Here is a 27,249-nt window from a genome sequence, read left to right on the forward strand (position 1 = left end):
TTTTAGCCTGGTTTCTTTTATCTCTTTGATGACGTCTCATGTTCTCCCACAGTTTCAGTTTGTCAATTCATATCTAAGCCTTTTTTACATTGGATTCTACCTCAAAGACATGGAACGGCTCAAAGAGGTAAGAGCCCGAGAAGTATGATAAGTTGATGTTTAGTAGACGTTAAAAAAAGGAGAGAAGACATCAATGCATTTTGAACTTGCTAGGTAAACAAAACCCTGAGCCTTTTCTTTTTATTACATCTCCTAGGTTACAAAAAGCAGACCCACCTTAAAGGGTGTGGATTCAAAGATCAGCAACATTATTGGCTAATAGTGACAATGATATAAACAGTGCATACTAGTCAATATAACAAACAACAGTGAGGTATAATAATCAAAATTACAAAGTGGCATTCTATGCAAGCTCCTTTGCAGGTGTCCATTATTAAAAGCAGAAAAAAATGATCAGACTGCATGAATCTTTTTTACTAAAAACATTCAATACAAAGGAGCCAAAATGTATAAACATCGCTGAATGTTATTTTTCAGTTTGTCAATTCATGTGTAAGCCTTTTTTTACTATGGATTCTACCTCAAAGACATGGAACGGCTCAAAGAGGTAAGAGCCTGAGAAGTATGATAAGTTGATGTTTAGTAGACGTTAAAAAAAGGAGAGAAGACATCAATGCATTTTGAATTTGCAAGAAGGTGAACAAAACCTTTCACAATACCAAATCTGTTCTAAAAGCCCTCCCATGATCCTTTTCTTTTTATTACATCTCCTAGGTTACAAAAAGCAGATCCACCCTAAAGGGTGTGGAAATCAAAGATCAGCAACATTATTTGCTGATAGTGACAATGATATAAACAGTGCGTACTAGTCGATATAACAAACAACAGTGAGCTACTATAATCAAAATAACAAAGTGGCATCCTATGCAAGCTCCTTTGCAGGTGACCGATATTAAAAACAGAAAAAAATTATCAGACTGCATGAATCTATTCTACTAAAAACGTTCAATATATAGGAGCCAAAATGTATATACGTCGCTAAATGTTATTTTTGTTAAGTCCATGGCGTGGCGCACATTAATTCGTATGTGTATAAAGGTAGGATTGTTTGTGTTGTCAGACAGGTATCTGACCCGGAAGGGCATAAGGTTTTGACCGCAATGCTACGCTACTCTAAGGTGGTTTGTTGTTGTTTCTTAGGCTCATTTTTATTTTGTATTCAGCGATTAAGTAGAATAAAGACAATCGTTTTAGGTAACCTCAAGTCTGTTCCTAGCGTCCTTACTTCAGATCACTTGATATCAACAATAACTATGTGCAGGCACTTCAGGTAACATCTAACACGCCACCCTAGCTCCACTGGGTGTCTCCAACCCCTAACAAAAAGTATGGAATCACCAGTCTTGGGCAAGCCCTCACATAGACATTTTATTCTGTATTTAGGTCACAAACATGGAACGGTCATTCCAAATTGCAACATATTGGCATTAAGAAACGCTAAAATAAATTATGATACAACATTGCAATGGTCAGTAAATGTTACTTTTATAGAGCAAGTGCAAGGAAATAAATATGGTATCATTCAATTCTGAGGAGAAATATATGGAATCAGTGCATTTTGAGTAGAAAACAAGGACAGACCCAGTCAATTTCCTCTCCTTAATTGGGCACCAGGGTTAGATTAAGTCTGCTCATAAGTCAGCAGTTGAAAACAGTGCAGTTATCACACTTTGGAACGGTCCAGAACTACGTGGATTGGTATGAATCATGGCTCCAACAAGAGAGATGTCTCTTGAGACCAAATACAGGATAGTCAAACTTCTTGAAGAAGGTATGGTTGCCAAAGATGTGGGCTGTTCACAGTCAACGGTAACGAAGATTTGCAGAAAGTACAAACAGCATGGGAAGGTTATTATAGTCAAGGGTACTGGTAGGCCGAGGAAGACATGTAGGAGTTAAGACAAACAAATAAAGGCCATATGTCTTGAAGACAGAAAAGGCTCAACAAGACAAATATAGAGGTAGTTGTAATTAATTTATGTGACAGAATTGTACAAAATCCCCTAAAGGAAGTTGGATTTTCATGTTGGAAAGTGGCAGCACGGCAGCGCAGTGGTTAGCGCATGTGCAGCACAGTTCTGATGTCATGAGATCAAACCTTCCTGTGTGGAGTTTGCATGTTCTCCCCGTGCTTGCGCGGGTTTCCTCCGGGCACTCCGGTTTCCTCCCACATTCCAAAAACATGCATATCAAGTTAATTGGCTGGTCCAAATTGTCCTGAGTGAATTGTCTGTCTCCGTGTGCCCTGCGACTGGCTGGCAGCCGGTTCAGGATATCCCCTGCTCACTGCCCGAAGATAGCTGGGAGGGGCTCCGGCACCCCCGCTACCCTAGTGAGGATAGGCGGTGCAGATAATGGATGGATGGATATTGGAAAGATGAAAGGAAATCACAGTTGACGCTTAAACACAAAAGAACAAGACTGCAATGGGCAAAGGAGAGGCAATCATGGACTGCGGATGACTGGATGAAGGTTGTCTTCAGTGATAAGTCACAGATCTGCATTGGACAGGTTAATGATTCTGGAACTTTTAATTTGTGCCATTCCGGTGCAATTTACAAAGAGGATTGCCTAAAGAAAATCTCAAAATTCCCACAGCTCTCCAATGTTTGGGGATGATTCACTCATTTTCCAAGATGACAAAATGCATCATGTCACAGAGCAAAAACTGTGAAAGCATTCTTTGGAGAAAGCCGCATCTAGTCAATGTCATGGCCTGCAAATAGCCCAGATCTGAACCCAATTGAAAACCTGTAGTGGAAATGGAAAAAAGCATTGACAACAACAAGGCTCCGACCTCCAAAGATAATCTGCCAACTGGAAAGAGTTGCCACCAGATTGATGAAGAATACTGTTTAACACTCATCAAGTCCATGCCTCAGAGACTGCAAGCTGTCATAAAAGCCAAAGGTGGTGCAACTATCAATCCATTATCCATCCACTATCTGCACCGCTTATCCTCAGTAGGGTCGCGGGGGTGCTGGAGCCTATCTCAGCTAACTTCGGGCAATGGGCAGGGGACACCCTGAACCGGTTGCCAGCCAGTCACAGGGAACACAGGGATAGACAATTCACTTGCTCATTCACACCTTGGGACAATTTGGACCGGCCAATTAACCTGACATGCATATTTTTGGAATGTGGGAGGAAACCGGAGTGCCCGGAGGAAACCCACGGAAGCACGGGGAGAACATGCAAACTCCACACAGGTGGTGTGGTGCAACTAAATACTAGTGATGTATTTTGATTGTTATTTCTTTGTCTACTTTTCAGGATTCCATATTTTTTTCCTCAGAATTGAGTAATTCCATATTTATTTCCCTGCACTTGCTCTATAAAAGTGACAGACCATTGCAGTGTTTTTCCTAATTTCATTTAGTATTTCTGAATGCATGGCAGCACGGCGGCGCAGTGGTTAGCGCGTGTGCGGCATAATTCTGAGGTCATGAGATCGAACCTTCCTGTGTGGAGTTTGCATGTTCACCCCGTGCTTTCGTGGGTTTTCTCTGGGCACGTGCATCTCAGGTTAATTGGCCGGTCCAAATTGTCCCTAGGGGTGAATGAGCGAGTGAGTTGTCTGTCCCTGTATGCCCTGCGACTGGCTGGCAACCAGTTCAGGGTGTCCCCTGCCCAATGCCTGAATATAGCTGGGATGGGCTCCAGCACCCCCCCGACCCTACTGAGGATAAGCGGTACAGATAATGGATGGATAGGTGGATTTCTGAATGCCATTATGTTGCACTTTTGAATACCCTTACGATTGTATCATGTTTTGTGATTTGACCCTTTTTCTACGGAATAAAATGTCTGAGTGAGGGCTTGCCCAAGACTGGGGATTCCATACCTTTTGCTAGCAGTTGTAGTTCTATATCGGGAAGAACAATCATCCTTCTTGAATCAGACATCTGCATGTTGCCTGCTTCGTTTCCATGGCAATGTGCGGATGGTATGAAACGTTAAAAACCAAGCAATCCTGGACAAATTTTCATTAGTTAGATTAAAACCTCGATATTGCTTTCTTGCAGTATTGCATTATGGACTTATTGTTCAAACTTTTCTAATCAGTATTTTTTCTCATCCGAGGCCTATGTCTTGAAAATCAGCTTTTATTTGCAACAGATGTATATGTGTTTGTACTGGGTTCCAAACTTTTTGCGGTGTGTTTTGGTTTGCTAGATGCTGGCCACTCTACTTATCATACGGCAGTTCCTTCAAAACGTGAAGGAGGTGCTGCAGCCTTACGTATATGAGCGCCACAAGCTCGGTGAGCTCACATTGTGGGCCTTGTGGGACATGTTGCTCTCCGTGCTGCTAAAATACGCCAGGCTGGCTGCTGGAAAAGCTCAAGCCTCGCCCGTCAACCCGGCCATGCCAGGACCTGGTCTAAGGTGTACCAGGCCCAGGGTGGGGCATTCAGAAAAAAGGTAAATCAGTAGGACATGAAGGAGAATTACTTTTTCCACCGAGTGTTCATTTTACACAAATAAAATCGAACAAAACTGAATATTCTGGGCTTGTGAGTAAAGAACACGGCGGTAGTGGGTCACAGGTGCGCTTTGAAATGCCTGTAAATCATTTATATACCAAAAGGGTAGATCACAGCAGACTATGACAAAAATGAAACATAAGTCAGTGGAAAATTACCACAATCCAAGCTTCACATGAGTCCTTTGTCCAGACTGAATCCTGCAGGTGGTTTGATGAGACTCAAAGCAAGACTCAAGGTCTCCCCTCCAAAAGTTAATCAGAACACCACTTAGAACATGGGTGTTGAAACTTTTCAGAAAGCGGGACGGATTTGGTAAATTGAAAATATATGAGGTCCCACTATTCAGCCTGGCATCCCTTGAAAAACGCTTTAATAAATTCACCTTCCGTGAAAGGTTTGCAGTGTTTGGTGATCAGCGTCACGACCTCGTAGCTTGCGTTCGTAGCATTTTCATCGGACTCGCAGGGCCTCCCCAAAAAGCGCTTGCTGTTGTTTCGTTAAAATATTTTCCAGTTGCTTCACCTTTTCACAGCGTTCGTTTCCAGTTAGCTTTTTCTAGTCAGCATGTTTGGTCTGGTTTCTGATATTCTTTGAAAACAGCCACAGTCTCTTGGCAAATTAGGCAGCTGAGTTGTTTCAGATTTCAGTGAAAAATTACTCAAATTTCCACTTGTCCTGGCGGTCCTCATAGTCAACTTTCCTTTTTTAAATTTACAGTCACTATGTTCGTAATAGGGTGGGCTAAAATTCTTACAGAAAGCCAAAGGCAAGGTGGCCAAAGGGCTACTGACATCATATAGTGAAATGGCAATTATATATTTTTTTTTTCTTACAAATGTATTTTTAACTGCAATCGCTATTACTGGCGGGCCAAATATTATCAATTTTATGACGGTTATCAATTTTATGGGCCGGTAAAAATGTGATCACGGGCCGTAACTGGCTCCCAGGACAGACTTTGGACTTGCCTGGCTTAGTGTAGAGATTCTGAAACAATGCGATAAATGGATACATTGAGACGACAAGTGAATAAAACAAGAAGTAAATAGGTAAATGACTACATTCAATAAAAGTATGTTATAATAAGGAGTACACTCCTTGAATTTCTGCAGCAATTTCATAATAGTGTTAAATAGAACATCACTAAGGATACATCGCTTCGACACATTGAAAAAAAGGATGTGAACAAAGGCCATGGCTTCCCGGAATGATATCCTCTAGTTTGATGAGACAAAGGTTAATTTATTTGGCTCGGATGGTGTGAAGCATGTATGGCAGCAATCAGGTGAGAAGTATCGTGCCTAAAGTCAAGCATGGTGTTTGGAATGTCATGGTTTGGGGCTGCATGATTTCATTGAGGAAAACATGAACTAAATCAGCTACTGTAAAATACTGGAGCAAGGACTGATCCCCTGCCTCAAGAAACTGAGTCACAAGACATTGTTCTCGCGTGACACTGACCTAAATACACATTTAAAATGACCAAGATGTTTCTAAAGGGGCTAAGGGTAACGGGATGGACTGGCCAAGCATGTCTCCAGATTTAACATCTTTGGGGCATCTTCAAGCGGCAGGTGGAGAAGCACAAGATCTTGAATATTCCTCAGCTCAGTCATGTTGTCATGAATGAGTGGAAGAGCATTCCAGTGGCAATTTTTGAGGCTCTAGTGAAATCCATGGCCAGGAGGATTAAATTAATTCTGCAAAATCATTGAGACCACACCTAAAATTGAACTTCAAGAACTTTTACTTCAGGGTGTACTCACTTTTGTTGCCAGGGGTTTAGCTACAAATGGTTATATTTTGATTTTTTTTGACGGTGAAAATAAATAAACGGCGCTATGTAAGCTTTACACAGACTACCTTTCATTGTGTCAAAGCGATGTCACTTCAGTGTTGTTCGATTAAACATTATGATAAAATCTCTGCAGAAATTTGAGGGGTGTACTCACTTTTGTGACCTACTGTATATGGATAATCATAAGGTGCATTAACTCTGACTCGTGAAGGAGATGTGAAGGGGGTATGAGTGACTAAAATCAGAAAAAGGTTGTAGCTTAAAACTCAAACAACCATGACTATATATGCAATGACACATTTCAAGAGTAAAACATACACTACACATTAAAAGATCACTCCTTTTTTTATACCTATTGCAAAATACATAGGAGTTCTTAGTAGCCTAAAGCAGTGGGTGCAATGTTTTATGGTGACTTACTTAACTTTTAGGGTTGCAAATTTTTAATTAATAAAATTGAATATAATAATAATAATACAGAAAAGATAACAAGTCACAATTAATATGACTATTGCATGTCTTCCCTTCACTGTAAAAAAGTCAAGCCTCTTTGTGGAATATTTTAATCATTTCAGGTGTCTTTTTTATTTTACCATTGTTTTCATATTTCTTCCTTTAATAAAATGATAGTTAAAATGGTATATTTTTCCAAGTGTAGGTAACAAAATAAATATACAGTAGTAAAAAAGTTTTACAATATACTGTCATGCAAAATCATAGACCATATCATATAATATAGCTTATTGTATGCATTGATTTTTTTCTCATTAAAGCATATTAAAATAAGAAGTGTTACTTGAAAGTAACCTCCAATTGTGTTAGATTTTATTTCTTGCAGTGTAGAAGTCATTGTGAATACCTGTGAAAAATACATTATTAACTTAAATTTCAAAATAAATTTATGATTGAATTTAACATTCATTTTTCAAGATATTAAACAATAAAAATGTCAGCGTTCTTAGCGCGCTAGAGATACAGTACATGTAGTCTGTTTACACACGAACTAGGAAGTGGAAGCCGGATTTCTTCTTCGGGGTGGATGCTGGGTGAGCTTTCACAGCGCCACCACACGCAGCTAGTGGCGGAAATAAGCACTACAGTACTGTCCTGTACTCGGAAAAAAGGTGCACACAATACAAAAAAATCAAGCTTACAGAATTTTTGGGATATTTTTCGACATTTTTTTTTCTTATCTACCGTTTTTTTTAAGTCGAATGGTCGTAAGTAGGGGAGCGTCTGTACAATTATAAAGTCAATGTAGGGCCCCACGGCACCTGAGTAGTTACCGCATCCGTGGCACAGTTCTGAGGTCAAATCCAGCTACCAGCCTTCCTGTGCGGAGTTTGCATGTTCTCCCCATGCTTTTGTGGGTTTTGTCGAGGCACTCCGTTTTCCTCCCACATTCCAAAACATTCATGTTATGTTAACTGACCAGTCCAAATTGTCCCGAGGTGTGAATGAGCGAGTAAGTTGTCTGTCCCTGTGTGCCCTGCAACTGCCTGGCAACCAGTTCAGGGTGTCCTCTGCTCACTGCCTGAAGATAGCTGGGATGGGCTCCAGAACCCCCACGACCCTACTGAGGATAATGGATGGATAAAGTCAATGTAATAATAATCAATCATGATGCTCTTAGTAGGAATATTTGTACATTGCGATTCACAACCCATCATCACTCAAAGTCATGAGTTGGGTTGTTTTTCCTTGTACTTTGGTTGATTTTTTTTCATGACAGTGACTTTAGTTTATCGGAAACGTTTATTTCAGCTGATTGATGTCAGCCTGTATTTCTTTCACAACAGGGAAAAGAAATGTTTGAATGGGGGGTGCGGAGTGACCGATGAGGAGGAGAGCGGCGAGAGGGACGAGGCCGATAGCGGAAGGTTCAGTGAAGGAGAAACCGAGGAGGAAACGCTAATGGACTGCGGCTTGAAACTGAGGAAAGTCAGTTTTACAGAGAAGGTACAAAACTGCCGATTCTTAATGTTAATGACTAGTCCAAACTAATTTTTTCCAACCTATATTAAGTCAATTTATTATCATCTTATTACAGTAATCCCTTACTTAGCCCGGTTAATGGGAACCAAAACCCCTTGGGAAACATGAAAATCCGCAAAGTAGCAATGCTCCTTTACAACTGCAACATAGAAAAACTTTAGATCTACAAATAAAAACAAGAACCCAGAATTGCAGTTGAATGAATGGTCGTTATTGTCATTATACAAAAGTACAAAGAAATCAGAGGGCTTCTCCTTTTAGTTTAAAAAAAGTGACTTGGAAAGCGGCCAGCTAGCTGCACGCTATCATCGGGTATCCTCGACTTGGGCCAGGTCTAAAATACAACCGTCATAATTGTAGCGGTTTCCCATGAGGTGTAGCTCTAGATCAACCATTTAATGGGTAAGATCTGGCAATGATGAGATACAGGCTCGGCATGGGTAGCTTGTGAGAGTTGTTACTTTGCCTTGCTGCAGTCGGACGAACCGGCAGCACCAGTCCCGACGTCGCCTCCATCAATTCCAAAATCCGATAATAATCCACGGCGCACCCACTGGTGATCCCCATTTCTTTGCGCATTTCTAACTTTCAGAGTCCGATTTAAATGAAGAATTTTAATGTAACAAGCTGCTCAAACAGGGGTCCGGAATCTTTTTGACCCCAAAAAACCAAAAATGTTTAAAACATTTTTAAGAGAGCCACACCTTATTTTTAAAGAGACAATTCAGCAAAACTGCCAAATCAGCTCTGCAGACAAAAGCTAATTCTTCAGCACATTTTATTTCACTGTGTGTCATTTGATGATTTTATTAAATCTATGAAATAAGAAAAATAATACCATAGCCTGAGTCCCAAATCAATAATATACCACCTAAAATTTGTCTCCATGCCTCAAAGTCTTGAGGCTCATTTTTACCGTCAGTTTTGTCCTTCAAAACAAGGTGCATGCAAAGTGCTTTTGTAAAAATGTCACAAAACACTGAAATGGGAAAGATGTCGTCGTATTTACCATTTTACCGTTGTTTACAGTTTGTTTTGTGGGTTTTCATCGTAAAGTATCTCAACAGTAAACATGCATTGTTTGATGCGCTTCCTTTTAAAAGGTTTCCTAACTACCTTCTGCCAAAACAAGATAAGTTGGTGTGACACCCTGACTGTAAACTGTAGTTGAGAATGTGCTCTGTATATACTGGACTCAACGATGTTATGCCTTAGCGTTGATTAAGCTTGGCATGTATCAAAATCGGGATTTAACCACTCCACTTTGAGATTCCAATTTTATCGCCAAGCCGTACTAATGAAAAGAGCCATATAGGTTCCTGATCCCCCTGCTCTAACTTGTAGCACCTGCCACAGGGCAACAGGACATAGAGGTCAAGTCAAATCATGTTTATTTGCGACACCCTTAATCACAAGGAGTCTCAAAAGGGCTGCACAGAACACAGATAATCACAAACCACAGACTATTATTACACGATCCCCTGATCTCAAACCTACATGAGGGCAATGAAAATCTCAAAAACCTCAACTTGAGGAAGTGGTGGCTGGGTGACTTGAGAAAGTCTATGCTTCTGTGTGATGGAAATATAGTCAACAAACATAATATTTTGTGGCTGTTGAATGTCCAACATTCCATAAGAAAATGTTGTGCTCAATGATTGAGTCGATAAGTGAAATTTGCAGATGATATTATCATCGTATAGGACAGGGGTAGGGAATCTATGGCCCGGGAGCCATATATGGCTCTTTTCATGAGTACATATGGCTCCGAAATAAAATGTAACTATTGCACATCTCTCTGTGGCGTTCCAAAGTCAAGTGATTTCATCCCGATTTTGGTCCATATAAAGCCGAAGCAACTTAATGCAGAAGTTCGATAAGAAACCATTTAAACTGATCAATAAAAACACTGGCAAACGACTTTGATTGGGTGAGCAGTACAGGTGGGCGGATCCCTGCACACAACACAAGGAACTTCCTTCTCTCTCTCTCGCTCAGTGCAGTCTACACCAAAAGTGAATATGACGATATGCTTATCGTTTGCAGTAATTCGTGACATTTTTACAAAAGAACTTTGCATGCACATTGTTTTGAAACCGTTATTAAGGACAAATTTCATGGAAAAAAATTGCCTCAACACTCTTAACTGAAGGCGGAAGACAAATTGCAAATGGCATATTTACATTGATTTGAGACACCGGATTTGGCATTATTATCATTTCATACATTCGATTAAATCATCAAATGACACACAGTGAAATAAAATGTGCTGAAGAATTAGCTTTTGTCTAGAGAGCGTGTTTGGCAGTTTTTTCAATTTTGTCTGAAAATATATGATGTGGCTCTCTCAATTTCTTTTTAAAACATGTTTTGCTTTTATGGCTCTTTGGGTCAAAAAGGTTCCTGACCCCTGCTATAGGGAATTGAACAAGACATCAATAACTACAACACAATCTGAACAAATGTGCAGAGGTAAATTAAAATGATTCCCCAGTATTGCTCTTCTTTTTGTTGCGTAGATGGAGAGGAGAGCAGCATGTAGCGGCCATCTCTTGGACAATAGTTTTACGGAGGAAGGAAGCCCAACTATGGCGGCTAAAGGAATGGACCCGACCTCTGTGTTTGCAATGTGTGAAGATGAAGTGGATAACGGCATCCATGACGTGAAGGAAGCAGGCGGGGGAGTTCCGTGTGCAGTAGAGGGAATCAACCACAACGCTGGAGGGAGCGGCGCAGGCGCATCATTGCGAAAACTCAAAAGGGGTCGTAGCACCGAGCGTCCCGAACCTGCAACCAAAAGGGAATCCTGGATCGACCCACCGGAATTGAAGGAGAGGATCACGCTCACTCAGGGGGAAATGGAGAGCTGCATGCAGGCTTACGAGGTCCGAGCAACCACAACTTGAGTTTTAGTGCTCTTCAAAATACTGTAAATTCAGAACTACTAGCTGCTCCTTTTTTGCTACATTTCAAACACTGCAGCTCTCACTTCTGTCCAGCTTATTCCTTTATCTTTTTTCGTGGCCAGATAAAAACAGTTTGCCCAGCAAAAGTAAAGGAATTAAATAAACTTGAGAATCGTGAGAGTTGGTGCTGGATCTGCAAGACGTTAGCATAAAACCAGTAGCATCGAGTTGTTAGCATCAAGTTGTTAGGATGTAGGTATCAGCAATACAGAGATTAATTCAGGGACAGTATAAAAATCACATCAATTGTAATAACATAGTAATCACACTGTTATTACACTGTGTAATAACATTTACAGAAATGAATCAATGGTAAGAAGGTGGAGGTGCGAGCAGGAAGAACTATGCATTCATGTAATACATAACAGGAGGGAAACGGGGAGAGGGGTTGACAATACTTTATTCAATAATGACTATGTACTCACAATATTTCAACTTTTATTCATCTGAATTGAACAGCAATAGACGTTACCTGTAAAAAACGCTTTTCTTCTTTTGAATCATGGGAGTCATTGTCAGTTTCCTGTATTTTCCTTTAATCCTCAAGGAACGATAACAAGCGAATGCAATTTGATCCATAACTACAGCAACCACCAATGACAACAGCACCAAAACAACGTCTGTGTTGCAATTTGGAACTATTCTCCACTGAATTGTTTCCCTGGCGCTGTCGTCTAGAAATGTCTGGCTCGCATTTTCTTTCGTGTTTTCTTTTGGGACAGTCGTAAATATGTGCCCTTTTTTTGAAACCCTTGAGTCTCCATCTTTGATGGTCACATGATTTAAAAACACGTGACCTAAATAACTTGCAGTTTAGCTGAAAAGAGTTTCACGTGTGCGGAGGCATGTTAGCGTTCTGCATCCAAAGGCTGTCACGAAACGGGTCGGGAATCAGGAAGTTGGAACTCATTTGCGTAGACGATCTGTCACTTTAATCAATAAAGAAATGTTGTCCAACACACAAACGGACCAAAAACAAAACAAAGCAGGCTCCAATGCAGGCAAAACTACAGACTAGGCATTTAACAGGATTGAACAGAACTTGCATGAATCTCTCAGAATGTTACACCAAAGTGCAACAAAGTCCAACAAGCACAACAAAAATAAACAGGTATCAAACAGGCATGAACAGGTTTTCAACAAGGGTAAACAATGATCTGGCAAAGGGCAGTTCCAAAAGGCCCATAGGAGTAATCAGGAAAATGCAGGTCAGCCGGTGTCAAGGGGCGGGGCCAGCGGGGCACTATGACAACCGTGCAGGACATGACAAAGGCGTCAATGCCAAATTCTACACACGGTTGGTGCAAGGTTTGCACTGGGCTCAAGTCTACAGTTTTGGACAGTAATGCACCAAAATGATGGTACTGTGGTTTAACCTGAAGAAGAAAAACCCTGCACTTATAATCCGGGTGGGTTCAACAAAGACAAAATTAAGTTTTGTTCGTAAATTTGAGCATGTTGTTTTGTAGTCCAAAATAGGGATCGACCGATATGGGTTTTTCAGGGCCGATACGATTAATGTATTAGTATTAAGAGGAGGCCAATAATCGATATTTGGAGCCGGTATTAATTTACTGTAAAAGATTGAAAATGCGCGTAAAGAAACAAAAGATATTTGTTATAAATCTAGGTAAAACTTGAATAGTTTCCGAAACGTTTTAAAGTAACTAATTTAAAATTTAAACACAACTAACATGACTAATCTTTCACTTAAAGCAAGAACTAACTGCTGGAAATAAAATTCAGCTTAGCATCAACTTGTACAGTACAAAGGTACTTAAAACCTTAAATAGCTCCTTAAAACTTTATTCAAGCCTAAAAAAATAAAATACAATACAACCAACATGGCTTGAATTAACTTAAAATAAAAAGTGCAACGGAATTTAAACGGAGCTCGCAAATCAAAAATTGTGGGCACTCCTATTTTTAAAGCCAGATTGACGAACTCACGTTATGATAAGAGCTCATCACTTCCACTTTAGCATGCTTTATGCTCTCTCATTAACAAACACACACGGTTGATTGACGAATTAATGTTATGATAAGAGCTAATTCATTATTCTCCACCTGAACGTACTTTTTACGCTATCTCACAAACACGCTTTTCTACACAGGCATGTCGTAACAAGTTAGCTGAGCTACCGCTGTCTCCTGCTTCAGTGGCTCCGCCCTGGTTGCTTATCCAATCACAAGGCGCGTGGTGGCAGGGGGAGAAAAGGAGTAGGAGCTAGAGAGTCTTGGCTGCTTGTGACTTAATAATCAGCTTGTCAAATGATCAAAAAATGCCAATACCAATATCCGTCAAATTCCCAAATATCGGTGCCGCTAATCGACCCACACGATAATTGGCCAGCCAGATAATTGGTCCACTTCTTGTCCCAAATTTACAGTTGTCCTTATTGATGCGGTCCGTGCTTTTTCAGGACACCTTCCAGGACTACCAGGAGATGTTCGTCCAGTTCGGCTACGTGGTGCTGTTCTCTTCGGCCTTCCCTTTGGCTGCCATGTGCGCGCTCATCAACAACATCATCGAGATCCGAAGCGACGCCTTCAAACTCTGCACCGGTCTGCAGAGGCCTTTCGGTCTCCGGGTGGAAAGCATCGGCCAGTGGCAGGTCAGAACGGAAACACGTCGGAACAGAAAAAACATGGCGCTTTGATCTCAGCATTTCTCTGTGTCCTGCTGTAGTCCGCGATGGAAGCCATGGGTCTAATTGCCATCATTGTTAACTGTTACCTGATTGGTCAGTGCGGTCAACTGCAGCGCCTTTTCCCGTGGCTCAGCCCTGAAATGGCCATCATCTCTATCGTCATCCTCGAGGTAATGCAACATCATTCATCTTAGTTGAATTTTTAATCCAAATACCACATCGCCTCATACATTTATATACACTACATAATAAAATTAATCGTTTACCATTGCAATTACCCACTGGATGGTGCTGCGGCTAGTGTTGGTGAGAACTGTGTTTTGACCTACGATTGAGATAATTTGTGTTATTTAATACTGATAATTAAGATCCAAGCCTTTATTTTGGGAAGATTGTAAACAAAAACTGGCTCTACTGTAGTCGTTGATCTTTTGGATGACCTAAGACAGGGGTGCTCACACTTTTACAGCATACGAGCAAGATGTTAGCCTAAAACCAGTAGCATCGAGTTGTTAGCATCAAGTTGTTAGCATGTAGGTGTCAGCAGTACGGAGATTGATTCTGCGACAGTATAAAAAGCACATCTATTGTAATAACATAGTAATAAAACTGTTATTACACTGTGTAATAACATTTGCAGAAATGAAAGTCAAAATGATCCGCTCATCACGAAAACTGCAAAACATTGAAATATTTTAGATTGCTCTGCGGATTCTATTTATGTTCTTTGATTAAATTAAAAGCTAACTGAAATGAATGAAGATTTAGGGGACAGTCTGCATTGAAAAATAATTTCCTTATTTGTGTAATTGAATGCTGATAACATTTCTCAATGCAAGTCTAAATAATACAAATGCATTTACTCAAAATAACAGTCTAATAGTAAAAAGTGTCAATTCGGTCTTTTTTTAAGAACAATGATGTTGCAAAGAAATAATAAACACTTTTTTCTAACATTTGGCAGCGAGATGATAGTGTGTTCCTACAAATACCAAATACCCGTGATCTACCAGTATCACTTGCGGGATCCACCAGTAGATCATGATCTACGTCACATGCGTCAAACAGGCAGCCCGCGGGCCAGATCAGGCCCACCGATGGTTTAAATCCGGCCCGCAAGACAACAGTGAGAGAAGCGCAAGAGGAAAATGAGCTGTAGTTTTAAATATTTCCACCGGATGTCACCAAAGCCAGTTAACACTTGCAAAACAATTGTGGTAGTATTTCTACATTTCTCTCTGACTCATTTCTTTTTTATTTATTCCTCCCTCTTTTTCTTTCTCCTGTTCACTCTCTCTTTCCCTCTCTTTTTCTCTTCTCTATTTCTCTCTCACTCTCTAACTCTTTCCTTTTCTCTGTCTTGCTCTCTTTCTATTTTCTCTCTCTAATTTACACTTTAATTCTCTTTCTTTCTCACCCTCTTTCTTTCCCTTTTTTTGACCTCTCTCTCTCTCACCTCACTTTGTCTCTTTTTCTCCTGCTGACTCTTTTTGTCTCTGTCGTTTCACTCCTCTTATTCTTTTTATCCTTCTCTTTTTTCACTTTCTTTTTCTCTCTTTATTCATTTCCCCCTTCTCCATTCATATCTCTATTCTGCTCTCTCTTTTTCTCTCACCGTTACTCTGTCTCCCTTGTTCTCCCTATCTGTTTATCGCTTTCTCTTTCTCCCTCTCTCTTTCTCTTAAACTTACTAGTCCGGCCCCCGTGAGATTTTTTTTACAGCATTTGTGGCCCCCAGCTAAAAATAGTTTGACACCCCTGATCTACGTAATGAACACCCATGATCATTTTACACAATAATAATAATCCTCAGATAATGATTAGAATGTTTGAAATCTGTGACATTCAACCTGTGTGCTGTGAGTCTGACACATCAATTTGTTCTATTTCACATATTAAGTGACATATTCACAATTATTGCAAAACAGAACACTGTTGTTGAGTATCTGGAATGATTTCCAGTCATCAGCAGACTCATATTTTTCCGTATCCCTTAGGTCAGTCGTTCTCAACTGGTCTGACTTCAGGACCCACCATCGTACCCTGATTAAAAGCCGTGGCCCAAATCAAGAAACGAATTCCACTTCTCAAATTTATTGAATGAAAGGATTGTGCAGTTTAAACCAGATATAGAAGAATAGATTCGTCTGAAAAACCTCCTACCACCAGAGGGCCCTGTATTTCAACCGGGAACAGGTGTGTCCATTTATCACACACCTGTGCCCAATTATCCCGAACCCTTTAAAAAGGACATTTTTGAAAACAATACTTGGTCGGATCTTTTGAGTTCTTCTGCCATTGTCATCCTGGTTTTCATTGCTATTTTCATATCCACCTTCATGCCAGTTTAGTTCTTTACATCTTTCCAGTTCCATGTTTGGTGTTTTTTCCCGCTTTTTTGTTTGGACATTTTTTAGTTGCTTTGTGCCTCCTTGTTTAGTCGATACTTTGATCCAAGTTGTGTTATTAAACGCAATCTCTTGTTTTGAACTCCTCTGCCTCTAGTTTCTGCCTCCCCCGCATGGGTCCATCACCCTCAAAAACGTACAAATATTTGTATAAAAAGACCAGCAAAACCAAAACCTCTTTAAGTAATAATATTCCTTTCAATGCATAATTAGGCACATTTTTAATGAAATACAAAGCCTTTAATTTCAGTTGGTTAGTCTTCAAGATGAGGAAATATATACCTAATGTATTCTCCACTCTGTGAGGGTTCTCGCAGATCCTCAAAATCTCAGAGAGCATTGAAAGTATAAACCCAAAAAAATCATTAATTGGTATTAAAATTTCAATTTTCGAAAGTCTTAAAAATGTGAACACATTAATAAGATTTTGTCAGCAGTACGTTCAGGTGGAGACTAATAAATTAGCTCTTATCATAACATTAGTTCGTCAATCAAGCCTGTCTGTGAATGAGAGAGTGCATAAAAGCAGTGATGAGCTCTTATCATAACGTTAATTCGTCAATCTGGCTTTTAAAATAGGAGTGCCCACAGTTTTTGATTTGCGAGTTTTTGCTTTTCGTTTTAGCTAAAAAGATTTAGTAATCTATTAATTATCTTCTATAATAATTCACAGATTTACTTTAGTAGCAACATCACGTGACAATGGAAATATCAAAATGGTGATGTGGTTTCAGTCGGGCTTTTCAGATCTGACACATGTCTTAGGTCTACCCACAATACGCATAGCAATTTCGGATAGGGAGGTTTAATTTGGACCTTCGCAACGTGTCAATTTAATGAGAAGTAGCTTTTCGACAAACGTTTTTCGCAATAGCGAAAAGCAGTACCAGGTCATGTGTACGAGGCAGAGTAAATTGTGCGCGATAATTTTTTTTTTTACTTTGTTTCAATTGGGTTTTTGTGTGTGTGTGTGTGTGTCGATGTGGTCTTAAATTTGATTTTGGAAGGTATTAAAAAGACTTGAATTCAACTTGCCTTGAGCTGTAGGAACACTAGTCTGCGTTTTTCCGGGCTCAACATTTGTAAACAAACTACAGTATCTGACTTTTTCTTTGGTGTGAAATGGTGTCTCATTTGGAGGGAGGGCATTATCACCATCTACTCTTAAGGAGTTTAAATGTTATTGTGTTTTATTATTATTATTATTATTATTATTATTATTTTGCCAAGGCTAAGGCCTGTGACCCATTGAAAGTGGGCCCATGACCTACTTTTGGGGTCTTACCCTACCAGTGAAGCTAAAATGCTGAAGGTTGCAGCAGATTTTTACAAGGATCTGATAAAATGCTGGGAACGTATTTTGTTTGGAAATTATGTCTTAGCTTATATGCCCTCCAAATTATTTGTATTACTGTTTTATATTCGGGGAGGGGATCACTAAAATGTATTTTAAAAATTGTCCCACCAGCAAGTGTTTCATTTCAGCCCGAGTAAAAAAATAAAATAAAACTACGATGAGGTTAAATGAAGTTTAAAAAACAAGTTACCGAAATGATTTCTCCCTACTACTTCCTGAACCCAAGCCTCAGAAAATTGATACCCATTGAAAACACTTCATAAAAAAAACAATTTAAATTGTCAACTTTGGTTGTATCATAGCCTATTACGTTACGAAAATGGTACATAAAATGGTATGTACAGTGAAGAAAATGGGTGTTTGAACACCCTGGTATTTTGCTATTGCTCCCACTTAGAAATCATGGAGGGGAGGGGTCTGAATTTGTTATCATAGATGCATGTCCACTGTGAGAGAGATAAACTAAAAAGAAAAATTCAGAAATCACAATGCATGATTTTTTTAACAATATATTTGGGTGATACAGCTGAAAATAGGTATTTGAACACCTGTGTATCATGTAGAATTCTGACCCTGAAAGATCTGTTGGTCCACCCATGTATCATCCTGAATCAGATGCACCTGTTTGAGGTGGTTAGCTGCATAAAGACACCCCATACAATCAGTAAGACTTGAACTTGTAACATGGCGAAGACCAAAGAGCTGTTCAAAGACACAAGAGACACAATTGCACACTTCCACAAAGCTGGAAAGTCTTATGAAGCAATTTCCAAGCAGCTTGGTGAAAAAAGGTCCACTGTTGGAGCAATCATTCGAAAATGGAAAAAGCTAAATGGTCAATCTCCATCCAAGTGGAGCCCCATGCACAATATCACCACGTGGGGTCTCAATGATTCTAAGAAAGGTGAGGAATCAGCCCCAAACTACACGACAGGAATTGGTCAATGGTCTGAAAAGAGCTGGAACCACTGTTTCTAAGAATAGCAGGGTGTTCAAAATACTTATTTTCTTCACTGTTTTTCCTGAACATTTACTATGGATTTGCCTTGAGATTTTTCCACCTGAAAATAAGTATGCATTGGATTGCAAAAGACTGACAAACACTGGATTAAATGACCTGAGAATGATTCAAATACTTGAAGCTATCCTTAAGGCATGGGAAATCCAAGATGAGTCAGAATAGGAATGTACAAAAATGAAGCATTACTTTCCCCCCACAGATTGTGCTCATTTTGGGATGATTCATTTCACAATTTTATTTAACATTTAAAAACGGTTTCTAACAACTCAGTTGTTTCATACGCTACAATACATAACCTTAACATTTTTGATAAAATTCTTAATGTAAAATGAACCCAATAGCAGGATCTGTGGGGGAGAGGAGGACCTAGTGCAGGGGTCTCCAACGTGGTCCCCCCCCCCCTTTGACCTGATCTGAAAATAGCTTACCAGTACTCAGTAATTGGTTTCTACATTTTCCTCATTTTGAGGTTTTTTGAGTTTTTCCTTGCCCTCATGTTAGTTCCAGAGCAGGGGATGGTGTAATAATAGTCTGAAAAATAGTGTAATAACCTGTGAAGCCCTTTGAGACTCTTTGTGATTAAGGGCTATACAAATAAAAATGACTTGACTTGACTTGACTTGACTCAGTAATTGTAATTTTCTGGTGAAATGATTTAACCCTACTTCAATAATTAACCTGGATATGACATAGTAACAACATGATAATTTTTTTAGAAATTCATACCAAAGTGGGTCCTCTTTGCGCGAATAATAACAAAAAGAATCTCTCGGCTTGAAAAATGCCGGAGACCCCTGACCTAGTGCATTTGTTTCATTTTACAAGAAGTACTCTTTTGTGTATTTAACGACCCGGTTTGATTTACTGTATGACTGGCAGAAAAGGAAATTGTCCATAATTTGGAGATGGAGCTGTGTTGTAGATCTTGCAGAGAATGCACAATTGTAAGACAGAGAGTGTCCATATCAATTTTACTTTCTATGCCTTATGTAACAACGTTTTTCAAATGACCTCAGTTCCTGGTGTACTAGAAGGTCTACGAAAAACGCCATTTACGCATCGGATTTCTGTCGGTGGGCATTTTGCATGTCGTCTCAATCTTTTACTATGATTCCAAGATTCACATGCCAAATTGATCACGGTTGCCATGGCGCCCAATTGGCCCCGCTTGTGTGGCGCCAGTTGCGGCTCGTTGACAGATTGGCTTTCCGTCTATTTAAGCTCAGTGCTCTCACTCTTCCTTTGTCAGTCTGTCAATGAACCTCTGCCCCGTAAGACGCGGGTTTTGACTCGGTCCTGTTTCCTGTTCCTGTCCGGTATTGTTCCCGTTTATTTTGTCCTGTTTAATATCGGTTTCCAGTTTCGGTCCCGTCTAGTTTGTCCTGTTTAATTTTGATATCCTGTTTTGATATAAATTCTGTTTGTCCCGTTGTTTGATATCGGTTTCCAGTTTCGTTCCCGTCTAGTTCGTCCTGTCTATTTTTGATATCCTGTTTTGATATCAATCCTGTCTGTCCCGTCCTGTCCGGTATCGACCTTATCTGTCCAATATCTGCTCGGGCAATTGGTATCGATCTCGTCCGCCTCTGGCTTCCTATCATTCCACGCCAGACTGCTTCCTAACGTGCATGAATCCCCATTTCCCGTAAAATAAAAGGCTTGTGTGAGGAACATCACGCGAATGGGTCCTGTTCCGGTTCATGACTGTACATTCGATCAAAGCTCTTTGTGCACAGTCACATCATTTCAAGACGGCATATCAGCCACAGCGATTGTTCTCTAGTATCCTATTTGCATAGAACACAGCCACCCAGAATTGCCTCTGCCAAACATGTAAACACTTTGCGGCAATTTATGCAGATGCAATCTTCAAGTTGGTGGCCTCCAAAAAAGGCGACTACAGAGTGATTTGTCTGTAACATGATTCAAAACCTAAACAAATGCCGTTTTTAATACTGGACACTACATGTTCATTGAGATATTTTCATACCAAAAAGAAACCCATAAACTAAATTGTTTCCAGCTAGGAGAAGGTTGAGGAACAACTTCTCGTCAGCTTCTGCTGTCCCTCAGTCACCCAAAACATAATTTCACTTGGGAGGCCCCTAGTAGTTACATCTGTGTCTGCTAGATCATGTGGGGTGGATTAGGATACCATACGCAACTCAGAGACTCGGCAAACTGTTCTCATCTCTGGCTAATATGAAAAACTGTTTACAAAAACATCCAACATTACTATGAGACCATAATCTAATATTCTACATCATAATAATGAGCAAGGACAGGACGGCGGCGCAGTGGTTAGCGCGTGTGCTGCACAGTTCTGAGGTCATGAGATCGAACCTCCTGTGCGGAGTTTGCATGTTCTCCCCGTGCTTGCGTGGGTTTCCTCCTCCCACATTCCAAAAACATGCATGTCAGGTTAATTGGCCGGTCCAAATCGTCCCTAGGTGTGAATGAGCGAATTGTCTGTCCCTGTGTGCCCTGCGACTGGCTGGCAACCAGTCCAGGGTGTCCCCTGCCCACTGCCCGAAGATAGCTGAGATGGGCTCCAGCACCCCGGCAGCCCTACTGAAGATAAGCGGTGCAGATAATGGATGGATGGATGGATAATAATAAGCAAGTGTGTGATAACTGTCTGATTCCTTCAAAGATCGCATAGGAGGCCAGTTTGTTATTTTGACTCACTGCTATTCGTTGTTTTGGCTATTATGTATTGTTTACATCATTGTCACTATCGGCCAATCATGTTGCTGTTCTTTGATATCCACACCCTTTAGGGCGGATCTGCTTTTGTAACCTAGGAGATTTAATGAAAAGAGAGGGCTCAGGGAAGGGCATTTGGAACAGGTTGAAATTTATTATCTGAAGTTTGGTCTCTCTCCTGTTTTTCTGAATGCATTAATGTCTTCTCTCTTCATTTTGAGTGTCTACTAAACGATAAACTTAACACAGTATGCTATTAGTAGCTCAGTTGAACTTGTAAAATGAACGATCATTATTTTATGTATTTATTCATAATGTATTTGTAACGCTTGCTGTTCCTGGAGTGGTGTTGTTACAATTGTGTCTGCCTTGCACCTGATTTGCACCAACTGAAAGTTTGCTTTTTGCCAAAATAACATTCAGAACTTAATCTCTTGTCACAATAACTCATAGCTGAGCAATTTTTAATGGCCAAAGCACGCCTTAGAAATTGTACGTCATCAGATAATAGAGGACCGCGTCAAATCTTTTCTCTTGTTCTCAATTAGCTCCAACGTATTTGTGCCGTGCAGCTCCCTAGCCAAGATAAGGTAAGCAGCCTGCAGCACTGTTCTGGCCCGATTAAAAAAAAAAGTCAGGCTTATCTCAAGAACTAGATAGCCTGAGGCTCGTATCAGAAGTCCAAGTAGCATGCATGAATGTTTTGTCCCATAATTCATTTGAACGTGCTCTCATCCTCCTGTCGACTTGTCTGCCTGTCTATCTGCAGCACTTCGCTGTCCTCTTGAAGTATGTCATCCATGTGGCCATTCCCGACATTCCAACATGGGTCAGTGAGGAGATGGCTAAACTGGATTTTCAGCGCAGGGAGGCCTTTAAGGTGAATCACGGGAACCTAGAATCTAGGGGGGGGGGGGGGGGGCTTCGTGTAGACCAGGGGTCAGGAACCTTTTTGACCCAAAGAGCCATAAAAGCAAAAAATGTTTTAAAAAGAAATTGAGAGAGCCACATCATATATTTTCAGACAAAATTGAAAAAACTGCCAAACACGCTCTCTAGACAAAAGCGAATTCTTCAGCACATTTTATTTCACTGTGTGTCATTTGATGATTTCATCAAACGTATGAAATGATAATAATGCCAAATCCTGTGTCCAAAATCAATGTAAATATGTCATTTACAATTTGTCTTCCACCTTCAGTTTAGAGGGTTGAGGCAATTTTTTTCCATGAAATTTGTCCTTAATAACGGTTTCAAAACAATGTGCATGCAAAGTTCTTTTGTAAAAATGTCACAAATTACTGCAAACGATAAGCATATCATCATATTCACTTTCGGTGTAGACTGCACTGAGAGAGAGAGAGAAAGAGAGAGAGAGAAGGACGTGCCTTGCGTTATGTGCAGGGATCCGCCCACCTGTACAGCTCACCCAATCAAAGTCGTTTGTCAGCGTTCTTATTGATCAGTTTAAATGGTTTCTTATCGAACTTCTGCATTAAGTTGCTTCGGCTACATATGGACGAAAATCGGGATAAAATCACTTGACTTTGGAACGCCACAGAGAGATGTGCAATAGTTACATTTTGTTTCTGAGCCATATGTACTCATGAAAAGAGCCATTTATGACTCCCGAGCCATAGGTTCCCTACCCCTGGTGTAGACTCATCGATAGAGTAACAACCACCACAGGCGGGGGTCATTCCTGCATTTATGGATTTATTGTTTGCTGAATTTTACCTACAGTTAAGTGTTGGTTCAGGGTGTCAATCATATAACCCGCAGATTGGATCAGGCCCTCCACCAGGTTTAATCTGTTCCGCTAGACCAGGGGCGTCAAACTCATTTTAACTCAGGGGCCACACGATAGAAAAAACATTATGTCGGGGGCCGGACTAGTAGATTAAAAAGAAAGAAAAAGAGATAAATAAATAAGAGAAAGAGGGAGAGAAAAGGAGCGCGTGAGAAACAAAAGGTAAAAAGTCGTGAGAGAGGGGGAAAAGAAAGGGGGTGGAAGAAAGAAAACCAAAGAGAAATAGAAAGACAGAAGGAGAGAAAAGAGAAAAGAAAGCGCAAAGGGTAGAAAGAGAGAAAGAGAAAAGGAAAAAAGGAAGTTAGAGCAAAAGAGGTTAAAAGACACAGAGAGAGAGAAAGAGACAAAGAGCAACAAAGGAAGAGAAAAAGAGAGACACAGAGAGTGAAAGAGACAGAGTGGGAGAAAAGGGGTGGAAAAGAGAGAGGGAGAGAGAGAGAGAGAGAGAGAGAGAAATAAATACAAGTACAGTGTCTTTGTGAGAGCCACCTGGCTTTGGCAACATCAAGTTGACATATTTCAACCTGCAGCTTGTTTTTCTCTTGCACTTCTCTGAGTGTTGTCTCGCGGGCCGGATTCAATCCCTTATCGGGCCTGATCTGGCCCGTGGGCCGCCTGTTTGACACCTGTGCGCTAGACAATGCTGAGAGGAGAAGCACCAGAGAAAAACGAGCGCCATTACGTCAAACCATGACCTGCAGTTTTGAATATGTCCTCTGGATGTTGCCACCCCCAAAACAAACAACCCGTTGTAGCTGTGTTTGCTGACTACCGTTTATCAACCAGAGGATATTTGAGGAAACGCCAGTCCCGATGTTATTTTAGCTAAAAAAGAAGTCACGGTTGCGCTGTTTAAGTCATTAATAGTCTGTGGTCTGCCCAGCCCTTTGAGACTCCTTAGAATTAAGCGTGTAACAAATAAACATGACTTGATTGACTACTATTGCGCTCAAGTGTGGTGCGTGGATTTCTCCCTTAACCGCAACATTTGCTTCTAAATGACACTTTTCATCCCGAGTGTTCGGAAAATTATAGGTAAGCATTTGGATTTGAAAATACAAAATGGAAAAGAAAACATCTTAGTGTCTCTGTGGAAATATAGAGAATATTGAGCTCCTTTCTATAATAGAAATGAAATTGTTCTCAAATGCAAAGTTCTCAAATTGAAATGAACATATTCAAAAAATAACAAGCGGACTTTTAAATCATTAAATCAATCATTTAAATCATTCGCACCGAAATTAGTGTTTGTGTTCTGTTTTTGTCACTTTCCAATAAACACGAGTTATTAGTCTTAAATAAACTGTAGTGGAAATTAATTCAACTATTTTGCTTTTCTGTTTACAAATGAAAAATAAAAATGAGGGATAAAACCCTCAATAATCAGTTCATAAATGAATCCCACACCTCTGAATCATAATCGTAAGTTAATTGGGACCTCTGAAAGATCCTCACGCCAACAGTTAAGGCATACTTTTTATGCCGTTAATTTACTAGTCGGACCCCCTTGAGTCTTCCTTTTCCACCATGTGGCCCCTGAGCTAAAAGGAGTTTGACACTCCTGCTGTTTGTCAATTTGTGCACAGTAAAGCACAAATGATAGTGTCCCAGATCCTGTCATCCACCCCATTTTATGCTAGATTTTCAACCCGGGTTGAACCTAAAATGTTTATAAAAATGTATATTAAAACAATGTGTGGATACTTATATAAAATACAAAACACATTTGACGGGCCGTCTTTGTTCGTCTATCTGCCTCTCTCTCTCTCTCTTGAAGTGCCACGCTAGATTCCTAAGGACGTAATCCTGCTGTTTTTTTATGCATACCTGTCAACCTGTACGGTTTTGGCGTACAAAGTACGTTTATTATGCATTTTAAGACGTGTACGACGTACAAGAAAATCTGTACGGAAAAACGCAAATTTGTCGATTATGGGTACCATCCGGTATACACCGACTATCACGAAACGGCAAATCAATCAAGTCAAACGAGTTCGCCGGGGTAGCCTCTATCTCGGTATTGTTTTTTTTTCCGTAGCAAACGAAGCGAGCGTTTGATGTAGTGAAAGGAAGTCAGTCTCTTTTTAGAGAACAGGCTTTTTCGGCTCAACTCATGAAAGGCTCACTTGCTTTGATGCATTATATTACGAATCCATATTGTTGTATAAAGAAGTTAAGAAAAAAAGGTATAAAAGGAGAAAATGGAAAAAAGATTTGTGGTCAGAAAATGAATAATAGTTGAATAAGAAAATTCTGCTTAGTTATATTTGCATGTATTTTTTCCTTCTACAGTGAACGTCCAAGCTACTTAATTTTTGAACTATTTTTTTTATAATAAACCTCATTCATGTCGTGCAACTCAGGATCTCACAACAAAATGTTAATTAACAATATACATGATATAACGAAACACATATATATAATAATATAATATGTTAAACTACATAAATAAAGGTTTGGAAAAAAAAATATGGTGTAAGATTATTTGGTATTTTGTTAGGGAAAATACGAAAATAGGGCATGGAGCCGTGGAGGTTAACAAGTATGTTTATGGCCCGATTTTTAACCCGTCAAAATGAAGGGTGGCCTTAAAATTGTTCCCGTCAACTCTTTCGCTAATCAATGACGGAAAATTGTCCGTAACGTGACCTCTCCAGACACCGAAATATAAAAGATGTCAGTGTTTATAGTCTCGTTTAACTTAGATTTTGTTATCATGGCTTTTTAAAACGTTAAAATCATACCTACACTGAAATTCAAACTTACTGTATTTGACGCACTATAAGGCGCACCGGACTATAAGGCGCATGAATTGAGAAAGTAAGACAATAAGAGCTTCCGTGTGTATGGGTACATAATGCTACAATGCATTGATAAATGCCGCTAACCCAAATCGCAAAAGATTGTATGCAATGAGAATCCAACCCAAGAAGTGGCAGTAAAAACGCCAACAAATTACCACTAGGCCACTAGTGGTGCAGATTGTCAAGGTGGCTGTTTTGGATGTTAATCTCTCAGAATTTTCTATTATGTAAATAACTTGTTTTTATATTCCTAAATACAAAAACAATCTTTCTCTCACACACACACACGCACACACACACATAAAACAACGTTTCAATAATCAGTCTAATTATATCTCTTGTACGTTTATCATTCTTATATTCTTTTATTTTGAAGTCGTGCTCATGTGTGGGCTGTTTACACTGACGAATAATAAACCACGCCCTCTCTGGGGGCGGTCTCTTCTTTCTCTTTCAACGAACATGGAGGCTGTGAGTACTTTTGCTCCTGGTATCACGAATAATTGTTAACAATATATATGTATTTTATCTGTGTAAATACAGCCACCAAATAGTCTTAATAATGTCTATCTCTGACAAATAATAAGTATTTAACTTAGTGAATTCCATTGAATTAGCCGAATTATTCGAATTAGTCTTCGTCCAGCCTCTCTCTCGTTCTCCCTCAATCTTCGATCTTCTGAAGTTCTTCTCTCGACCCACGTCTTTCTCCCAAGCTGGCGTGTCGGCTCCTCCCATGGGCGGGCCAGGAACGCTCATGTGGGCTCCACCTCGTCGCCTCGATGTCTGGACACCGAGCGGTTATCAAATCAGTGCCTGGCCTTCTCCGCCAGAGTCCTGTTATCAACAGAACTAAACAAAACATTCGCATTCGGCGTGACCCGTCATTGAAGTTAAGCCTTCTCTGTAAAAAATCTTCATTGCATTCAATAAATGTAACTTGTATAAAATCCTTTATCGTAAAATGTATAAAACCTGTCATAACGCATACCAATAATTACTATATTCATTTCCAATCTTATCTGCCGTATTCTGCGCTAAACACGGCACACCGAGATATGGGGCGCACTTTAAAATTTCTGGCCAAATTGGGGTTTTTAGGTGCGTCTTATAGTCCGAAAAATACGGTATTGAATAACCAGGCTTGGGTAGGGTTACTTTAACTTGATTATTTTCCATTACTT

General features: G+C 40.0%; 1 protein-coding gene across 2 annotated transcripts in view; it reads left to right on the top strand.

Annotated features, from left to right (window-relative positions):
- The window catches only part of ano8b (anoctamin 8b), an 88,393-nt gene that overhangs the window by 55,289 nt on the left and 5,855 nt on the right, over positions 1 to 27,249 (top strand). The window contains exons 12-18 of one of the 2 annotated variants that reach the window (XM_088348826.1): positions 53 to 127; positions 4,237 to 4,484; positions 8,147 to 8,306; positions 10,862 to 11,227; positions 13,732 to 13,923; positions 13,998 to 14,129; positions 22,221 to 22,331. In XM_088348826.1, coding sequence (XP_088204952.1) covers positions 53 to 127; positions 4,237 to 4,484; positions 8,147 to 8,306; positions 10,862 to 11,227; positions 13,732 to 13,923; positions 13,998 to 14,129; positions 22,221 to 22,331 — 1,284 coding nt within the window. The remainder of the gene's footprint in view (positions 1 to 52; positions 128 to 4,236; positions 4,485 to 8,146; positions 8,307 to 10,861; positions 11,228 to 13,731; positions 13,924 to 13,997; positions 14,130 to 22,220; positions 22,332 to 27,249) is intronic. The other variant, XM_088348827.1, reaches the window with a different exon arrangement.

The sequence above is a fragment of the Urocampus carinirostris genome, chromosome 12 (genome assembly GCF_059441175.1).
Source record: "Urocampus carinirostris isolate Australia breed hairy pipefish chromosome 12, RoL_Ucar_1.0, whole genome shotgun sequence".
Taxonomy (NCBI): domain Eukaryota; kingdom Metazoa; phylum Chordata; class Actinopteri; order Syngnathiformes; family Syngnathidae; genus Urocampus; species Urocampus carinirostris.